At 33.0% G+C, this 21,281-nt stretch overlaps 1 protein-coding gene across 1 annotated transcript; it reads right to left on the reverse strand.

Moving 5' to 3' along the window:
* Positions 1-16,507: 16,507 nt before the first annotated feature.
* LOC140452722 (uncharacterized) lies at positions 16,508-17,485 on the reverse strand. Its single transcript, XM_072547045.1, has one exon. The coding sequence runs from the start codon at positions 17,483-17,485 to the stop codon at positions 16,508-16,510; it is 978 nt and encodes a 325-aa protein (XP_072403146.1).
* Between the last annotated feature and the right edge of the window lie 3,796 nt (positions 17,486-21,281).

Raw genomic sequence — 21,281 nt, forward strand, 5'->3', positions numbered from 1 at the left:
AAAAGACTCAATGAAGAATCACAAATGCTAGGAACCATACCAGAGGCTCAATTCGGGTTCAGAAGCGAACACTCCTGTGAATTACAGGTACTACGACTTACAGAATTCATCACCAAAGGATTTAATGAAAAAATGTACACAGCTACAGCTTTTCTGGACGTCAGCAAAGCCTTCGACAGAGTCTGGCACCATGGACTCATCTATAAAATGAATGAATTTGGTTACAGTGAGGCGATGACATGCCTCCTTGCGTCATATCTTGCCAACAGAAGGTTCAGAGTTCGAATAGGGGCAACCCTATCCGAAGTCGGGACCCTGGAGGCGGGTGTGCCTCAGGGAGCGGTGCTGTCGCCGTACCTGTACACCATCTATACGGCCGACACGCCAAAAGAGCCAGGCTCTCTGTTGAGTCTTTACGCTGACGACACAGCAATAGCTGTTAGCTGGAGAAACCCGGATCATGCAGCTAATCATCTGCAAAGAGCACTAAACAGATTCCAAAGATGGTGCATAAAATGGAAAATAGCCCTAAATCCAGATAAAACACAGGCTGTAATGTTTAGTCACAGAAGAAGTGTACCAAATCGCGAAATTACAATCGAAAACACCCCAGTAGACTGGACCAACCAGGCTAAATACCTAGGGGTACATCTAGATAAGAAGCTAACGTTCACTGAGCACATCAATCAGCAAATACGCAAAGCCAAAGCGTTGAAAAGTCAGCTCTCAACACTTATTGGAAGGAAAAGTAAACTACGATTTAAAATAAAAATCAGGGTTGCGAATAGTATTATCCTGCCAGTCCTAACATATGCATCCGCTGCGTGGGGACACACCTGTAAAACAAACAGGAAAAAGATACAGACTACTCAAAATCAAATAGTCAGAGATGCCCTTAAGATACCAAGGTACGTACCCTTGAGATATGTATATAGAGACTCAGGACAAACAAGAATCCTACGCACGCTAGACGAGAGAGCATATGAAATTTTTAACGGACTAAGAAACCACCCCAGCAGAATGTTAAGAGAGCTGACTAACTACAATGAAAACACAAGGACGGTACACAGAAGACCAAAACAACAGATAGCTCGATATAGGGAGAACCCGAACGAATAAAAAAAGAATGAGATGGTTGCAAGAAGAACGAACAAAGAAATGCAGTCAATCAGAAAACACACCAAAAAAAAACTCTGGCGAGAGGGTACGCTTTTCTTTTTTAGGTTTTTAGGTTTTTAGGTAATTATAAGTCCAATATACACCGGGGTGTGTGAGAGCATTATACACTTGGGAATGCACACCCCAATACACGCACACAAATAGGATTAAGAAAAAAAGGAAAAAATTGTTGCCCAGGCATTTTATAGTCCCGACGCCACAAGGAAGTCCACAAAAAAAAAAAAACAAAAAAAAAAAAAAAATGTGTTTTCTGATTAAATAACGTAAATTCATATTGATACATTCATACTTTTCATTAAACCGTTTAACGTAAATTTACCTTATATAGCAAATATAGAATTCTATATACCGCTCCGCGGACTAGGCCCTTAAGGCAAATCGAAATGAAAGATCTACTCGCGAAATCCGAGCACTGAGGTCATGTGCGGCATGCATGGGCTTGGTGGCCGGACCCCTCTCGGGTGCTCAGCCGGCGAGGAGAACAAAATTTATTTTGCCAAATCGGCGGCTGAGTGACCGAGCACACACCCTTTTCCGGACATAGAGTCATCAGCTCAGGCTGATGGCTCTATGGTCGGAACACACGCTCTTTTTTCTTTTTTAGGGACTCAAGTCTCGACGTAAAGCTAGAGTAAAATCAATTGAGTCAGTAAAGTAAATAGGGAGAAAAGCCTAGATGTGGCTACCCCTACAGTTAGGTGGCATAACCACATTCACTAAAAACCGAGGATGTCCTATTACCCAGGGCATCCTAAGTAAATTTCAGATCATAAGCCTCCTCACGTAAGTCACACGATGAGGAGGGGTGGTGGAAAAGCCTGGGGGTCAGATAGGTACCACTTCGTCTAGCGAGGTGTGACCGGTTTGATCTTCGGACATGTGGATCCCATTCTTACATTGGTATACACATGTTCCTAGGGGCAGGGTTGATCACTGCGTGTGTGTGTGTGTGTGTAGCCATTCCAAAGCAGTACTTTAGAAGTATATCTGTTATTATTTTTGTATCAATTTTTGATAAGGAAGTTTTTCTAATAGTTAATTCACGAGATAATTTTTCAGAATGTGTTGCTTCCGTTGTGCAGCATTTAAGCTAAAGAAAAATTAGTTTCATTTTTTTTTTGACTTGGAAAATTGTGAGACATAGTGTGTAGGGATAGAAATCTTACACCAATTTCGAAACGTTTTCTATAAGGTACACACTCTACAATTGTAAATCTGTTTTAAGTGGTTTTGTATACAGTTATTTATTTACCGCAAAATAATGTTTAATTGTAATCGTAGCTTTAATATATCTTTAACTAATTAACTAACGTAGTATTTATAATATAACATATTTATAGCAATAATGTACGTTTACCTATTTCAGCTACAGTTGCGTCATCTCACTTTGCCAGAGAATTGTCAGAAAAAATTGCAATATTTATTGGTATATTTATGCACCACGAAAGAAAAAGCCATTGAATTGCTCTCCTTTGGCTACGAATATGGCAACATGGATAGAGATGGAACCAACTTAGAGCTGTGTTGTACGGAGATGTCAATCCAAATATGTATATCTAATAGTATTTGGTTGGGTTCCTCCATAGAAAGTAGTTTTGATAGTCTAAAAACGATGAATAAATATAGTTGTAGCACTGTCGCCAATATATGTATTTAAAAACAGATATAAAATAGTATTTCTGAAGCAAATTTATTATTTTTTCATCAGTGTGAGCTACGGAAGTTTTTTCTTTTAGTTGATTCTCAAAATCAGTTTTCAGAATATGTTGCTAATTTAGACAGCATTTAAACTAAAGAAAAATTCGTTATATTTTTTTTACTTGAAAAATTGTATTGGAAACAGAAATCCTACTCCAATTTCGAATCGTTTTCCATAAGGTAAGCTGTCCAAATGTCCAAACTTAATCCATTTGATTTTGCATGCCTTGTCAAAAACAGTTTACATAACGCAAATCAATAATTAATTGTAATCGACCTATCTAGGTTAAATATAGTGTATTGTATATGTATATACGGTGTTTAGCCATAGTTGTGGATTAATCACATATAAATATAATATCGATCCGAACTTTTGTTCGATTGTGCTATAAACTTTTAACATACATGTTTAATTATATTGCCAATCTAATAACTAACATTGTATTCATAATGATATTATACATTTTTACATATTTCAGTAGAGACACCTAAATGTCAGACAATTCTCGGAAACTAATTGGAATATTTGGTTTATTTATGCACTACGATAAAAGAAGCCGTTGTATCGATCACCTTTGACTAGAAATATGGGAAGATGGATATAGTTGGAACCAATTTAGAGCTGTGTTCTATGGCAGTATCAATCCAAACATGTATATCTGATCGTGTTTCGTTTGGTCCTAGAAAAGTCCTGGAAAAGTAGTTCACATAATGCAAAAACAATGAATAGTTATAATTTTATCACTAATTTATAAATTGTGAGTATTAGTTAATAACCTATTTCAAACTTCTTATAGATATTTGTAGTATTATCGCAACTAAATTTAATAGCCGATCCAAAACAGTACTTTTTGTTTAAAATTAATGTATCCACATATTATATTAGGATATTTTAATAATTCGATAAGCTTTATAATCGTTTATTGGAACCTAAATACAAACTTATATTTTAACAGATGATGTTTTGATTGTTGACATTAACCTTGACAGTTGTCACCACACGTCTAACGGCTATGTTCGGTTTAATAATACATAGTTAAACACCTTCCCCTCAAAGGTCCATTGTAAGAGGGGGTTTGATTAGACGACCTGATTTTGAGCCATTGGTCCTTTTGGGGCTAAGATTGTTTGAAGTATTTATAGATGTTTTTGGGGGCTTAACAATTCCTAAGTTGGCAGTACTGTGAGGTTCGTGATGGTGGTCATGATTCTGTCTATTTTTTGTTATGTCACTACCATTTGGGTATGTGTTTACATTGTTCTGTTTATGTACCTTACTTTGTTTATGTCTTACCACAATGTTTTTTACACATTTTTACACGTGCTTTTGGGCATATAGATTATTGGCTTGAGCTAAGTCAGGGTAAAACTCAGGTTCTAGTAGCAGCTCACTAGCTTGAGATTTTGTTATAAAGTGTTTCATTTGGTTTGTATTGCGCCTAACTATTCTATTGTTATACTCTTTTATGATCCAGTATGATCTTGGTTCCTTAGCTTTTTCAATAATTACTGCTTTGTGCCATATTTCATCCCTTCTACTTTTCACTACTACCTTATCACCCTTTTTAAACTCAGTTACTGCTTTACGTGCTGTTTTATCATAATGTATTTTCACCTTCCCTTGTTGTTTGCACAGCAATCCATATGTTGTTTTCTGTATCTGAGGTTCTAATTGTTTACTAGTTATAGGTAGTTGAGTCCGTAAAGTCCTGCTTTAAAGAATCTGGGCTGGAGAGGCATGCAGTGCAATAATTCCTGTATTGTTATTTTCCATTACAGATTCACGAAAATCAGTGTTTGTTTCTACACTTTTCCTTAATATTTGTTTTGAGATGCTGACAGCCTTTTCTGCAAGACCATTACTTTGGTGCCACTCTGGAGTACATGTTGCAAAAGTTATATATTTTTCACGGTAATAATTCAAACATTTCTGTGACACAAAGGGTAAGTTGTCGCAATTAAAAACTGTGGGTATCCAAATTTACTGAGCAGATCTTGGAATGCACTGATTACAGAATTTGAAGTCTTATCTTTTAAAATGGCAAGATCTATCCAATGAAAAAGATAGTCTATGGTTACAAGATAGTATTTAGCGCCGAACTCCACTATATCAGAGGCAACTTTATTAAATCGTAACTTAGGTACAGAATAAGGTAACACGGGTTCCTTGAAATTCTTGGGTAAGTACTTTTCACATGTCCTACATTCTTTTATGGATGTTGTGATGTTGTCATTAAGGTGAGGCTAATAAAATATTTTTCTTGCCTTATTTATGGTTTTGCTTATACCTAGGTGTCCCTTATGCATTATTGTCATGTAATTCTTTCTCAGAGCTCTAGGAACCATAATTTTGTCCTCATGGAAGACTATACCAGCTTCAACAAAGATGCTATCTTTTAGCTTTTAGTATGGTTTGCATTTTGCTGGTAGCATATTCTCTTTTGGCCATCCATTGAAGTAGTAGTTAAAAATTTTTAAAAGTGTTTCATCCTTACTCGTGAATTCCCTTAATATAGATCGTTTCTCAATACTCATTGGTAGATGTTTGCTCACAGAATGTACCATTTCAATCATTTCAGGGTCGTTTTCCTGCACTTTTAAACTAGCACGTGACAACATGTGTGCGAAATGGATATTTTTACCTGAAACATATAATGTATTCAAGGAATACTTCAGAAGTTTCAACCTTAATAGTTGTAATCTCACAGATTCAATTTTACATATAGGTTTTGTCATAATAGATATAATTGGTTTATAATCGGTCTGTACATCAACAATAGATTTATAAATGAAATCATGGAACTTTTGGGTGGCATAATGAATTGATAAAAGTTCTTCCTCTGTTTGGCTGTAGTTCACTTCGTGATCATTCATATTTCGAGAAGCACAAGCTACCAGTTTTAAAATTTTATTCTCATGTTCTTGAAACATACAGCAACCTAATCCATTCTTGGAGGCATCACATTGTAATATAATCTTCCTCTTTGGGTCAAATGGCGTTAATGCAGGAGATTTAGTAATTATTTATTTTAAATTTTCAAAACACCTTTGTTGTAATAGCAGCCATTTGAATTCTACGTCAGATTTTAAAAGTTCACATAAAGGTTTAATATGCTACGCCATATTCTAGATATATTTTCTAACATAATTAAAGCTTCCAATTATTCTTTAAATTATTCTTTGACCCAGATAGAGTTAAATTATTCAACTCTATCTGGGTCTATTTCCATACCTTTGTTTGAGAATACTTGTCCCATAAATTTTACTTGCCTCTGGCAGTATTGGAATTTTTCTTTATTGAATTTGGCGCCGGTTTTTTTAGCCCTTTTTATCACTTGTGCAACTGCTTTCTCATGTTCCTCTTTATCTCGGCCCACTACTATCATGTCGTCATGTAAGATCTGAACATTTTCTAACTCTCCAAAATTTCTTTCAACTTGTTCCTGGAATAAGTCTTGGGAGTTTGAAAGTCCATAAGGCAGAACCACATATCTGTAGATACCAAAAGGTGTAGCAAAACTACATTTCCAAGAGGAGTTCTCATCTAATTCTAACTGGTTAAACCCTTCAGCCAAATCAAATACAGTGAATATTTTTTTTCCGATCATATTGGAGCACACTTCTTCAATGGTCTTGACTGGTTGTGGTTTTCATACAATTTGACCATTAAGTTTTTATGGATCTAGACCTAATCTCAATGTACCATTACTTTTTTCAACAATTACTATACGGTTTATGCTGGCATGAGGGTCTATTTCATCCACTTTTACTATGGCTTTCCTCTGCACTAGCCTGTCAAGCTCGTTTTTTAGAGCATCTTTCATGGCGAATGGAACCTTTGTAGGTGGATAACTGACTGCTTTGAAATTTTTTGTAGTAGTTATCTTAAATTTCCCTTCAAATCTTCCATAGCCAGAAAATATTTTATGATGCTCTGCTATTAATTGATCTTTCTCAACATTGTTGTTACATTTTTTAATATTTACCCTGTTTATTCGTTTTAAAAGAACAAGATCAACACAAGCCTGCCCACCCAGCAAAATTTTGTTAGCTCCTTCAACAATTACAAAATTTTCATATATATTTTTGTTCTTATACTTACAATGAAGGCTTACAGTACCAACAGTTTTTGCCTGAGTGCCTTCAAAACCCTTTACAATAAATTTATTTTTACATACCTTAAACTGCTTGTCAATCCTTATGTCAGCCCCTGTGTCTAGATTTACTTTAAATTTGGAATTCTCTACTTCAACAATCTCATTCCAAAGGTCCCGTAACTGATTTAAAACATTAACATTATTTATCACTAAACTAGAACTACTATCACTATCACTGTCGGATTTCTCTTGGTTGTCCAAATTCTCTACATTTCTTACTCTACAAGCAACTGCAAAGTGGTTCAAGATTCCACACCGCGAACATGATTTTCCAAATGCTGGACTTCCTTGGCCCGTGCATTGTTTGACAGCGCCTACATTTAAATTTGTCTTGCTGTTTTCTGCTTGTGTGCGGTGTATGTTTATCCTTGGAAACCTCTTAATAGCATGAATTTCTGCGATGCTCTCTTCTGCAAACTTTTTGTTCTGGTTCTTACTGATTTCACTTGCACGGCAAATTTCTATGACTTTATTTAACTTTAGCTTGTCTATTCCTAGTAGAGCTTCCCTTGTGACTGTATCACGAATGTCCATGACAATTCTGTCTCTTAGAGCTTTCCCCTCAGTTGTTTTATCTGGGTCAGTTACATTAAAATTACAAAATTTCACCAGATGCTTTACTTCAGTGAGGTAATGCTCAAAATATTCGCCCTCTTTTTGGTTTCTGCTTAAAAACTTGTACCTTTCAAACACTTCATTGGCTCTTGGATTAACATATACCTTTAGCTGTTCCATCATGTGTTTGTAGGGCTCAGCGGTTCCATCAGGGATTGCAATTGTGCACATTATTCTAGCGGACTCGGTTCCTAATATATTTCTGACGATTGCCAGCTTTATATTATCGGCAGACTGATCTTTCCCTGTGGCTACTAGATAATCTTCAAATGAGATCTTCCCAAACTTCCATGTGGTAGCGGCATTCTGCCCCTGTATGTCGAAATCTGGAGGCAATTTTACAGGTCCATGCATGTGTGACTGTGCCATGTTTAAAATTAATGTATCCACATATATTAGGATATTTCAATAATTGGATAAGCTTTATAATCGTTTATTGGAACCTAAATAGGTACAAACTTATATTTTAACAGATGATATTTTGATAGTTGACATTAACCTTGACAGTTGACACCACACGTCTAACGGCTATGTTCGGTTTAGTAATACATAGTTAACACTTTTGAAGTAAATTTATGATTTTCTTTTTACCAATGTGAAATACCAATCCATTAGGTACGATATTTTATAAATCAATTCTCGAAATCAATTTTTAGAATGTTTTTTTTTTAATTACAAAACAATTTCGCATCAACATCTAAAGTTATTAGCAACATGAGATAATTGACTTATAAATATTAAATTTTGTTAATTATAATGATGTCTTTAAGTAATTTTACCAATTGTTCAATTTTACAGTTACATCAGTTGATGTGGTTGGTCTGTCTTTGCAACTGGTATCTTGGACACTCTACAAGAACATTCTTAACACAACACTGAGAGGAACATTACAATCGCCACATAAAGTAGTTCTTAGAATGTGGAAATTTTTTGTGGAACATTTGAAGGAACGAACAGTTATTTAAATTTTTTTCTTTGATCTAAAAAACTGTGTTAGGAAAGAGAAAGGGATACAAAACAGTATTTTTGAAGTAAATATATTATTCTTTTTTTAACAATTTGGGCTACGGACGTTGTCGTATTGGTTATTTCTTGAGTTCAGTTTTCAGAAAGTGTTGTTCCTACGTGCAGCATTTAAAATTTAAATTTAAAGAAAAATTCATTGCATTTTTCTTAAATTTAGAAAATTGTGTTGGGGTAGCACAAGGTAAGCACTCTAATCTCGCATATCTAAGCAAGTTGCTTTTGCATGTCTTGCACTTTACATAACGCAAATCAAGGATTATTTGACATCGTAGCTTTAATAGTTAATTTATAAACAAGTAGGTTCTAAAACTGTTTCACATATCTCTTGGTTTGTTAAAGTTAAACACTATGTTTAATCGGTGTTAAGTCACAATTGTTGACTAATCACATATAAATTTAATATCGAATCGAACTTCTGGGTAAAAGTTTCTATTGTGTTATAAAATTTTAACATACATGTTTAATTCTATGCCCAATCTATTAACTAACACTATATTCATATTATAACATATTCATAATAGTAGTTTTACCTATTTCAGCTAATGTTGAGTCACCTAAATCTCCTTGTCAGACAATTCTCGGAAACTAATTGAAATATTTGGTTTATTTATGAATAAAAACAGAAAAAGCCATTTTATTGATCTCCTTTGACTAGAAATATGGGAAGATGGATATAGATGGAACCAATTTAGAGCTGTGTTCTATGGAGGGATCAATCCAAATATGTATAGCTGATCGTATAAGGCTTGATTCCACTATAGAAACTTGTTCACATAATGCAAAAACATTGAATAATTATAATTTTATCATTAGTTTATAAATTGTGGTTATAAGTTAGTAACCTATTTCAAATTTCTTATAGATATTTGTAGTATTGTCGCCAGTATATTTAATATCCGATCCAAAACAGTACTTTTCAAGTAAACTTATGATTCTATTTTTACCAATAAGAACTATCATTTCATTAGCTACGTTATTCTATCAATAAATTCTCGAAATCAGTTTTTAAAATATGTTAAGTACTCCTTTGGTGGAAAATTTGAAGTAATGAAAAATTATTAAATTTTTTTTCTTTGACCTGGAAAATTGTGTTAGGGATCCAAAACAGTATGTTTGAAGTAAATATTATTATATTATTCGTTTTTATCAGTTTGGGCTACGGACGCTTTTCCATTAATTATTACTTGACATCAGTTTTCAGAATGTGTTGGTTTCTGCCTGCAGCATTTATACTAAAGAAAAATTCGTGGAATATTTTTCGTTGACTTAGAAAATTGTGTTGGGGACAGAAATCCTACTTCAATTTTAAATTATTCTCTGGAACGTAAGCAGTCTAGTCTCGTATATAGAAGCCAATTGCTTTTGCATGCCTTGTAAAAAGCATTTTACATAACGCAAATCAAGTAATAGTCGTCATCGTATCTTTAATAGTTAAATTGTGGACAACACATTCTGAGACTGTTTTCTATTGGCATGTGAAAGCAACACTATGTTTATATAGTGTTCAGCTACAATTGTGAAAATCACATATATATTAAACATCGAATCGAACTTCTGGATAAGCGTTTCTATTGTATTATAAACTTTTAATATACATCTTTAAGTTTATCGCCAATCTATTAACTAACATTATATTGATATTATAACATATTAATTAACCCCTTAACGTACACATTAATTTTGAAGTTATGGTCAAAAAATGATCGAATTTTTTTTTTAGTAAAAATGTTTTGTTTTGGTTATAATTGAATAAAAACATATTTTCAATGGCGTAAAACCTTTACTTTTTGTGGGGGGGAGGGGTGTATGCAAATCCGTTGAAATTTAAAAATTTTGTTCAGACGAAATACTTTGAATAGGTAAATAGTAGTAGTATGATTTATATGAACAATACAAATATTCCAACATATTTTATTGACACACACACAATATTGTATTTTAGATGAATTATAATGAAATTTAGTAAAACAAAAAATATACACATTACTCTAACCTACCGAATATTATATACAAAATTTACTTACCAAACAATATAATAATATGTTGAAAATAAGGCACAAATTAGTTCAAATGCAAAAAACAGTAAATATCGACTTCAGACGACTTTACACCGGCAAGACAGAAGGCTTGTATCAAAACAAAAGTTCGACAATATTCGTTATAAATGATGATGATTGCAAATTGCAAGTTATGAGATAATAAATATATTTTAAAGTAACTCAATACTGACTGAGTCATCTATTTTATAATAGAAAAATAATTTAGATATATGCTTACATATGTCTCTTTATACAAATATCCACTTTGCAAGGCTTGAAAAATTTTATGGATAAAATTTAACCAGCGCCCGTGTCCCAGACGAGCGCGTACAAAATTACCAGTAAGGCGCGCCCGTGTCTGAGACGGGCACGTACGTTAAGGGGTTAATATTATGATATGGTTTTATCTATTTCCGCTACTGTTGAGTTACCTAAATCTCTTTGTCAGACACTTCTCGGGAACGAATTGGAATATTTGGTTTATTTATGCACTACGAAAGAAAAGCTGTTGAATTTAGCTCTTTGTCTAGGAATATATGAAAATGGATAGAGAAGGAACCAATTTAGAGCTGTGTTCTATGGAGCTGCTATTCCATACTTGTATATTTGATCATGTGTGGATTAGTATCTCCTTAGAAAGTAGTTCACATAATGCAAAAAGAAGAATAATTATAATTTTGTCACTTCCTTATAAATTGTGAGTATTATTTGTAAGCTCTTTCAAACTTCCCATAGATATTTGTAGTATTTTCGCCAACATATTTAATACCCGATCTAAAACAGTACATTTAAAGTAAATTTATGATTCTCTGTTTATCACTGCGAGCTACCATTCGATTAGCTATATTCTTTTATCAATCAGTTTTTATAATGTGTTACTCTCATTGCGGAAAATTTGAAGTAATGAACAATTATTTTCTTTTACTTTGCCCTGAACAATTGTGTTAAGGATTCCAAAACAGTACTTTTAAAGTAACTATACATTATTCTTTTGTTATTATTTTGGGTAATCCCAAATATTTACTCTTCTCTAATCTTTAATCTATATTTAGTGTCCTCTATGGAATAGAAAGTTGGAGAATTACAGAATATGCCATAAAACCATTAGAGGCATTTAAAATATGGTGCTAACGACGTATGTTGAGGGTCTCATATATACTCCAGACAAGTAACAAAATTATTCTCCAGAGAATAAGAAAAGACAAAGAAATTGTTAACACCACAAAAAATAGAAAATTGGCTTACTTTGGCCACATCATGAGTAATGATAAATACCGACTTCTGTAGTTGATTCTACAAAGCAAAATTGAGGGTAGGAGAGGTCCTGGACGTAGACATATCTCCTGGCTGGCCAATCTTAAGAAGTGGACAGGTCTAAGATAAACTTATCTATTTCAAGCTGATGTGTATAAATAAAGATAGGTCAATGTGTTCGCCAACATCTCTAGAAGATAGGCACATTTAGAAGAAGATTGATTTGGTCTACAGACGTTTTTCTATTAATTATTTCTTGTGATCACTTCTCTGAACATGTTGGTTTCTCATGCAGCATTTAAACAAAAGAAAAATTCGTTGCACTTTTTTCTTTAATTTGGAAAATTGGTTGGGGACAGAAATCCTACTCCAATTACGAATTGTTCCCTATAAGGTAAGCAGACTAATCTCGTATTTGCTTTTGCATGCCTTGTAAAAAAACTTTACATAACGCAAATCAAGGATTAGTTGTCATCCTATCTTTAATAGTTAAATTGTGGACAACACATTCTGAGACTGGTTTCTATTGGCATGTGAAAGCAACACTATGTTTATATAGTGTTCAGCTACAATTGTGAATTTTTTTTTTTTGGCATAGACTTTTAGTCATTCAGCCAGACTCAACATGGTAAAAAAATATTGTCTGAGTTTATATTGAAATAAATATACAAAACAGGTAAACAGGGTCACTCTCTTCCCGCCTAGGGGCCCATCAAGGCATTTTTTTTTACATACAACACTAGGCCACGGTAAGAAAGGAATTTAAACAATTGGGTTAGAGACAAAGGTTACGTTATTAACTAATGTATAATTATTCACATGGTTATTTTACTATCTTTTAAAAACATAACTAATAAATCATACACTGCTCTCGAGTCTAATGATAATAGGTACTGAAGGTTCCAAGGGGCTAATATATTGTGTTTATGTAAATTATTTATTAATCTGGATGAAGTTATAATATTTCTGGGGCAACTGAAAAATATATGATCTAGGTTTCCTTCTTCTGTACAAAATTCACATTGATCATTATCTAAAACCTTAAGTTTAAATAAATGTTTGGGGTAACAAGCGTGCCCAAATCTCAGTCTTATGATCGTGGTAACATATTTTCTAGGTACATTAAAAAACTTATACCAAGGAGTTTTAGGAATATCTGTTTGAAGAGAAGTGTATCTATTTGGGCTAACAATGGAATATTCCTTCCATATATTATCCCACCTTTGGTATAATCTTAATTTTAGGGAAGCCAGAAAGTCGCAAGCCGTGATTTTATACGAAGTTTCTCTACCAGACATAATACTTTCTCTTGCTAATTGGTCTACATGTTCGTTATTTTCCAAACCTATATGTGCTTTAATCCAAACAAAAAGTACATTTTTGCCCCTTGTTACTATCTTTTGTTTGATATCCTTAATTTTGTAAATATAAGGGCAACTGTACCTATTTGGCAATCCCGGTTTCCCAATAGAGGTCAAAACTGATAAAGAATCTGATAATATCACTAAATGGTCCGAGTTACTTTCTGTTGCATAAAGTAAGGCCTTATATATTGCAAGAGCTTCTGCTGTAAAAATAGAGATCTGGGAGTTCAACTTAAATGTGCGCTCTATTCGTTCCAATGGAATAAAAAAAGCGCATCCAGTGCCGTTTGATGATTTGGAGGCATCGGTATATATAACGACGGAGTTTTCGAATTCTGATAATATTGAGTGAATAATCTTTCTATTTATGTGTATACTGTCACTATATTTTGGTACCATGATATCTGCATTTGAACCATGATATGTTGCATATGAGATGTTTTGAAGTGTATACGTAGCTTTATCTATCTCTTTTAATGTTTCCATATTATGTTGCAAAGCTTCGCAGACTAAAGGCGATTTCTTTTTTTCCCAGTATTTAGTAGACAAATCATAGCAATTCAGAGTGATGAGCTTTGTGTATAACGATTGATTTTTTATATATGTCTTTACCAGAAATTTTTCGGTCAGGAAGTTTCGTCTGATATTTAAAGGTGGTTCCAAGGCTTCCAAATACAAGGGTTGAATTGGTGTGGACTTCATAGCACCTAAACATGTACGTAGAGCTGAATTATGTATTACGTTAATTTTATTTAGCATTACATTACTGGCTGATCCATAAAATATACTTCCGTAATCCAAAATGGAGCGAATATACGCTCTGTAGAATAATAAATTTACGTCTACATCAGCACCCCACCACGTTTTATTGATTGATTTAAGGAAATTTATTCCCTTGTTGCATTTGTTTAACATATCCTCAATGTGATCCTTCCAAGTCAAATGTTTGTCAAGTGTCATCCCTAAATATTTGACCTTATTTTTTAGTGGATATTGATGCTCTCCTAATTTAATTATTTGATCGTTAGGTTTATAATGTCTGGTAAAAATGCAAACCTGAGATTTATTACAAGATAATTCAAAATTGTTTTTATAAAGCCATTTTTGAAGTAGTTGATAGATACTATCTAAGTTTTTGATTGCTTTTTTATATTCTTTGTGTTCTGTGTAAATGCAGAAATCATCTGCGTATTGTATGAGGTTGAATGGTATGTTATTTATTTTAATATTGTACAAATCCGCTACGTACAAATTAAACAGGATAGGACTCAATACAGAACCCTGAGGTAATCCTTTGTTTAGGATTCTGGGACCTATGAGCATTTGTTCTTTTCTTAAATAAACTAATCTGTTTGAATAAAGATTAACAATACTATCAGCAAATTGAGCTGGAATTTGAAATATTCTTGTCATTTTTTCTTTGAGTGCTGTTAGACACACAGAGTCATAAGCACCTTCTATATCAAGAAATAATACCGGTAAGTAATTGTTCCGGGAATAATTGTTTTGAATGTCTACAACTAGGGAAGCCAATGCATCCAAAGTACCAAAACCTTTCCTGAATCCGTAGTGTTCTTTGGGTAGAAGGTTCTGCTCTAGTAACCACCATTCTAGCCTAGCCTTAAGTATTCGCTCTAGAGTTTTTTGTACACAAGATAATAAAGATATGGGTCTGTAAGCTTCAACTAATTTTAGATTTTTCCCAGGTTTGGGAATAGGAACGACAATAATATGTTTAAAGGCCGAAATGTTAGAACCTTCTCTAATTATCTGATTAAAAATATTTAGAAGTAACTCTTTTGCATTATTTGGTAAATTAAATAGCATAATATATTTGATTTCATCATAACCAGGAGAAGTGTTAGGACGGTCACTAAGGACACAGTCCAATTCTAGCATAGTAAACGGTTTTAAGAGAAAATGGCTATGATTCGGATTAAATAACATTAAATCTTCGTGATTGTTCACATATGGTGGTGCAATTTTGTCGAAGAACTCTGCTATCCACGAATCTTCTAGTGGTAATGGAGCATTGACCCTTTTCCTGTTCATCCTTTTCGCTTGATTCCAAATCGAAGTAGGCGACGTTTGTTTATTTAATTTTGAGCACCAATCAACCCAGCTTTGTTTGGCTTTCGATTTCAATAATTTCTTAGCGTGTGCACTAGCTTGTTTACATTTAATAAAATTTTCAACTGATGGATCTTGCTTGTATTTTATTAATGCATTTTTTCTTTCTGCAACAATTAGATCACATTATGCATCCCACCATGGCGAAGGAGTCCGTTTCTTACACTTAAAGGGTTTATATTGGCTAATAGATTGTATGGAAGCTTTATTGATACAGTCTAATAAAAGATTATATTTTTCTTCAGCATTTGGGGATATAGGTCCACTTTCATTTAAAGTATTCTCGATTATTTCAGCGTACATATCCCAATTAGCTTTCTTAGTATTCCATTTACTTTTGGGATATATGGTCTCATTAACAGCTCTTGGGTATTCGAATTCTATTTTTACAACATAGTGATTTGATCCAAGTGTATCAGAATCTACAGTCCAAAATGTCTTAGTAAAAATGGAAGGAGAACAAACCGTAATATCAATCATAGAATCTGAATGTCCTGGATTTCCTTGACAAGTAGGTTGGCCGTTATTCATCACAATGAAATCAAGATCCTGTAGAGTCTCTACAATTTGATCGCCAATATTATTATTTTTTGATGATTCCCAGAGCGCATTGTGGGCATTCATATCACCCCCAATAATGCAAGGGTGCTTCACTTGTGAAAATAAGTTTGTCCAATCTTCTATTCTGGTTTTGGTTTTTGGACATCTATATACAGAGAGAAATCTCAAGTGAGTATTATCGTAATTAACTTTAATACCACAGGCAATCAGCTCTTTATTGAAGTTTTTATTTAATTTTAATATTTCAAAACGGATACCAGTTTTTACCAAAACAGCGACACCAGCAAAACCGTCTGCACGATCTTGACGAACAATATTATAACCTTTAAAATTATATACAACATTATTTTTGAACCAGGTTTCACTTAAAAGAGCAATATCAACATCTTCTTTAATAAGAAAATTGAGTAGGCTGTTTTTATTTGCAACAGCTGATCTAGCGTTCCATTGCATAATTTTAAGTTTAGTGTTTAAAGCCATAAATTTAAGTATCTTTAAAAATATCCTCGAGAACAGTATGCAAACCCTTAGCTAACAAATTATTATCCAGTGTTTCTGCATCCTCAAATGATTTTACATTTTTTATAAATTCAGAAAAAAATTTGACTAACGAAATAACCATCTTATTTTTTTCACCATCTATTGAACTATTAGGTTTATTGGGATTAGGTGGTAGAGGCTGTAACGGGCCAAATCTAAAAGGAAAGGTGGAGGAATCTGTAGGGGACTGTGAAACAGGAGTAGAAACTTTCCTTTTTTTAAGTGCATTATGTTCAGTATTAATCCTACTAGGTCCAGGATGAGTAAAGTTTGTTGATTTTTTCATATACGATCTTGGAATGGTAGGGTGAGATGACATATCGTCATCAGATACGTTAGGTAGTTTTGGAAAATTTTCTTCAAGATTTGACAATATCGAAAATTTATTGTTACTAACAAATTCGGAAAAAGATGATTCTTTAAATCTTTTTGCTTCTAAAAAGGAGATTTTTTGATCTAACATAATGTTTTTAATTTTTTTTTGTTCCTCATAAACGGGACAACTTTTAGAGATCGAAATATGATCTTTACTTTTACAATGTATACAAAAAGTTTTTTTAGTGTCGCATATGTGACTATCATTTTTAATTTCTGCACATCGTATACAAAATTCTTGTGTACCCTTGCATTGCTTAGAAATATGACCAAATTTCAAACACTTGTAGCACTGTATTACCCTGCCTACAAATCTTTCTACCGGTAAATACACAAAATTAACTACGACATGAGTCGGCAAAACATTTCCTTCAAATATAACTATAATATTTCGTCTGGGAACGTATTCTGTTTTACCGTCTTTATCTACCTTTCTATGCATTCTTTTAATGTCGGTAATTTTAACGGAAGAGTCTATATGTTTTTTTAAATAATCAGTATCATACCTCGTATCTACATCGTGAATTATTCCCTTTTCATCTTTCATCTTTTAACTTATTATGTGTTACTAGATGATTTGCATCCAAAATAGATTTTAAAATGACTTTAACTCTATTTTTTCCTATAGATTTAATTTCCTTTAGGTTTTTGATTTTAAGTTTTTGATACAAAATTTCCCCCATCACCATTGGATGCAAACGAGAGATGTTCTGATTATTCAAATTCTCTATATAAACGCAACAGCTATGAAAATCATAATTATTAGAGGAAATAATATACAGTTTAACTTCCCTTGTTTTGCCGGAATTAGCACCAATTTCCATATCCTTATCCATATCCATATCTGGGGAACTTGTCGCAACACTTACTTCGCACATTTGCGTCTTATTGTTATTTTGCTCCCCCATTAGGGAAGGTAAATCACTTATTTACACTAAAATTCCAAGTATTAAACCGATATATTTACACAAACTTTAAATTTAAATATAAATATCGATTTTTAATTACCGCAAAAACTTATCTCCGCTTAATGTGATTTTATCGTCTGTTCGAACTGAAAGACAAATTCATACTTACAATTGTGAATTAATCACATATATTTAACATCGAATCGAACTTCTGGATTAGCGTTTCTATTGTGTTATAAACTTTATATATACATGTTTATGTTTATCGCCAGTCTATTAACTAACATTATATTGATATTATAACATATTAACTAATATTATGATATGGTTTTATCTATTTCAGCTACTGTTGAGTTACCTAAATCTCTTTCTCAGACAATTCTCGGGAACGAATTGGAATATTTGGTTTATTTATGCACTACGAAAGAAAAGCTGTTGAATTTATCTCTTTGGCTGGGAATATATATATATATATATATAAATGGATAGAGAAGGAACCAATTTAGAGCTGTATTCTATGGAGCTGCTATTCCATACTTGCATATTTGATCATGTATGGATTAGTATCTCCTTAGAAAATAGTTCACGTAATGCAAAAAAAAGAAAAATTATAATTTTGTCACTTCTATATAAATTGTTAATATTATTTGTAAGCTCTTTAAAACTTCTCATAGATATTTGTAGTATTTTTGCCAAAATATTTAATACCCGATCTAAAACAGTACCTTTGAAGTAAATTTATGATTCTCTATTTACCACTGTGAGCTACCATTCGATTAGCTATGTACGTTCTTCTCTCAATCAATTCTTAAAATCAGTTTTAATAATGTGTTACTCTCATTGTGGAAAATTTGAAGTAGTGAACAATTAGTTTATTTTTCGTTTTAACCTGAACAATAGTATTAAAGATCCAAAATAGTACTTTTAAAGTAAATATATTATTTTTTTGTTATTATTTTGGGTAATCCCAAATATTTACTCTTCCCTAATCTTTAATCTATATTTAGTGTCCTCTTTTATGGAGTACAAAGCTGGAGCCTTACAGAATATGCCATAAAACGATTAAAGGCATTTCAAATGTGGTGCTACCGACGTATGTTGAGGGTCTTATATATAAACCACACAAGTAACATAATTATTCTTAAGAGGATAAGAAAAGACAAAGAAATTGTTAACACGATAAAAAAGAGAAAATTGGCTTACTTTGGTCACACCATGCGTAATGATAAATACCCACTTCTGTAGTTGATGCTACAAAGCAAAATTAATTGTAGGAGAGGCCCTGGACGGAGACGTATTTTCTGGCTGGCCAATTTTAGAAAGTGGACTGGTCTAATGTCAACTAATCTATTTTGAGCTGCTCTGAATAAAATAAGATGGGTCAATGTGGTCGCCAACATCTCTAGAAGATAGGCACATTTAGAAGAAGATCAATTTGGGCTACGCACGTTTTTCTGTTAATTATTTCTTGAGATCACTTTTCTGAACCTGTTGGTTCCTCATGCAGTATTTAAACTAAAGAAAAATTCGTTGCATTTTTTTCTTTAATTCAGAAAATTGTGTTGGGGACAGAAATCCTTCTCCAATTTCAAATTATTCTCTATAAGGTAAGCAGTCTAATCTCGTATATTGAAGACAACCGCTTTTGCATGCCTTCTAAAAAGTACTTAACATTACGCAAATCAAGAATTAGTTGTCATTGTATCTTTAATAGTTAAATTGTGGACAACACATTCTGAGACTGTTTTCTATTGGCATGTGAAAGCAACACTATGTTTATATGGTGTTCAGCTACAATTGTGAATTAATCACATACATATTTAACAACGAATCGAACTTCTGGATAAGCGTTTCTATTGTGTTATAAACTTTTAATATATATGTTTAATTTTATCGTCAATCTATTAACTAACATTATATTAATATTATTACGTATTAACGAATAATATAATATGGTATTATCTATTTTAGCTACTGTTAAGTGACCTAAATCTCTTTGCCAGACAATTCTCCGGAACAAATTGGAATATTTGTTTTACTTATGCAACACGAAAGAAAAGCTGTTGTACTTATCTCTTTGGTTAGGATTGTATGAAAATGGATAGAGAAGGAACCAATTTAGAGCTCGGTTCTATGGAGCTGCTATTCCATACTTGTATATTTGATCATGTGTGGATTAGTATCTCCTTAGAAAGTAGTTCACATAATGCAAAAAAAAAATTATAATTTTCTCACTTCCTTATAAATTGTGAGTATTATTTGTAAGCTATTTCAAACTTCCTATAGATATTTGTAGTATTGTCACCAATATAGTTAATACCCGATCTAAAACAGTATCTTTGAAGTAAATTTATGATTCTCTATTTACCACTTTGAGCTACCATTCGATTACCTATGTACGTTCTTCCATCAATCAATTCTTAAAATCAGTTTTTATAATGTGTTACTCTCTTTGTGGAAAATTTGAACTAATGCACAATTAGTTTCTTTTTCTTTAACCTAAACAATTGTATTAAGGATCCAAAATAGAACTTTTGAAGTAAATACATGATTGGATGGTTATGGATTGTCAGTTGAACTGTCAAAGTTTAAATACGCATTTGAAAGTTTTCTGCGAATTTTTGTAATTTAAGTACAGTATATTTCACGAATTTGCGCTTATTTTGGATTAGAAATCAAAGCTTGGATAATTGTCATTCCAGGTTGGTTTTTTTTCGAAGTTTGATGGTGCATGGTGGAAAAATACAAGTAAGGGCCTTACTAACATTTTCTTTGTGATCTTATTCCTTTACATATTTCCTAACCTTCTATATAGTCTAACCACATCTTAACGTTTTGGTAGATTTAAACTTTGTTGACGTTTGCCATTATGGAGGAAGAAATTCCTCCCGACCGGCCACCAGATCCCGGCCCAAATATAAGTCAAAATCCGTCTCAAAATAATGCAATAGAGAAAGTAAACATTAAAGAAAAGAGTTTATATTCTGAATCAGATTTGGGGCCCTTTGAGGTCTTTGTTCAGGGTAAAAATAGTAATGTGGGTAATTATCATATCCTAGGTATTGCTAAGACTATCTTTAATTTAAAACTGAAAGAGATTGCTAAATTTGATAGAAAGGGAAAAAATAGAGTGGGGGTAGTATTCAAGGACAGACAATCTGCCAATTCGTTTATCCTTAGGAAGGACTGGGAAGAATTATGTTATGAGGTTTTCATTCCCACTCATCTTATCTCTTGTAAAGGTATTGTCAGGGGAGTTTTTAAATCTTTGTCAGAAGAGGAAATTAAAATGTCAACTTCTACTAATCTACCCTTTTGTTGAGTTATCTCTGTTAAAAGAATGAATAGAAGGGTTATGCAAAATAATTCAGAAACCACTTTCATCCCTACAGGTACTATCTGTTTAACTTTTTCAGGAAGGAATATTCCCAAAGA

The sequence above is a fragment of the Diabrotica undecimpunctata genome, chromosome 11, assembly GCF_040954645.1.
Source record: "Diabrotica undecimpunctata isolate CICGRU chromosome 11, icDiaUnde3, whole genome shotgun sequence".
NCBI lineage: Eukaryota > Metazoa > Arthropoda > Insecta > Coleoptera > Chrysomelidae > Diabrotica > Diabrotica undecimpunctata.

Excerpts from the sequence above, each read along its gene's own strand:
- LOC140452722 (XM_072547045.1), bottom strand. The coding sequence starts at position 17,485 with ATGAAAGATGAAAAGGGAATAATTCACGATGTAGATACGAGGTATGAT.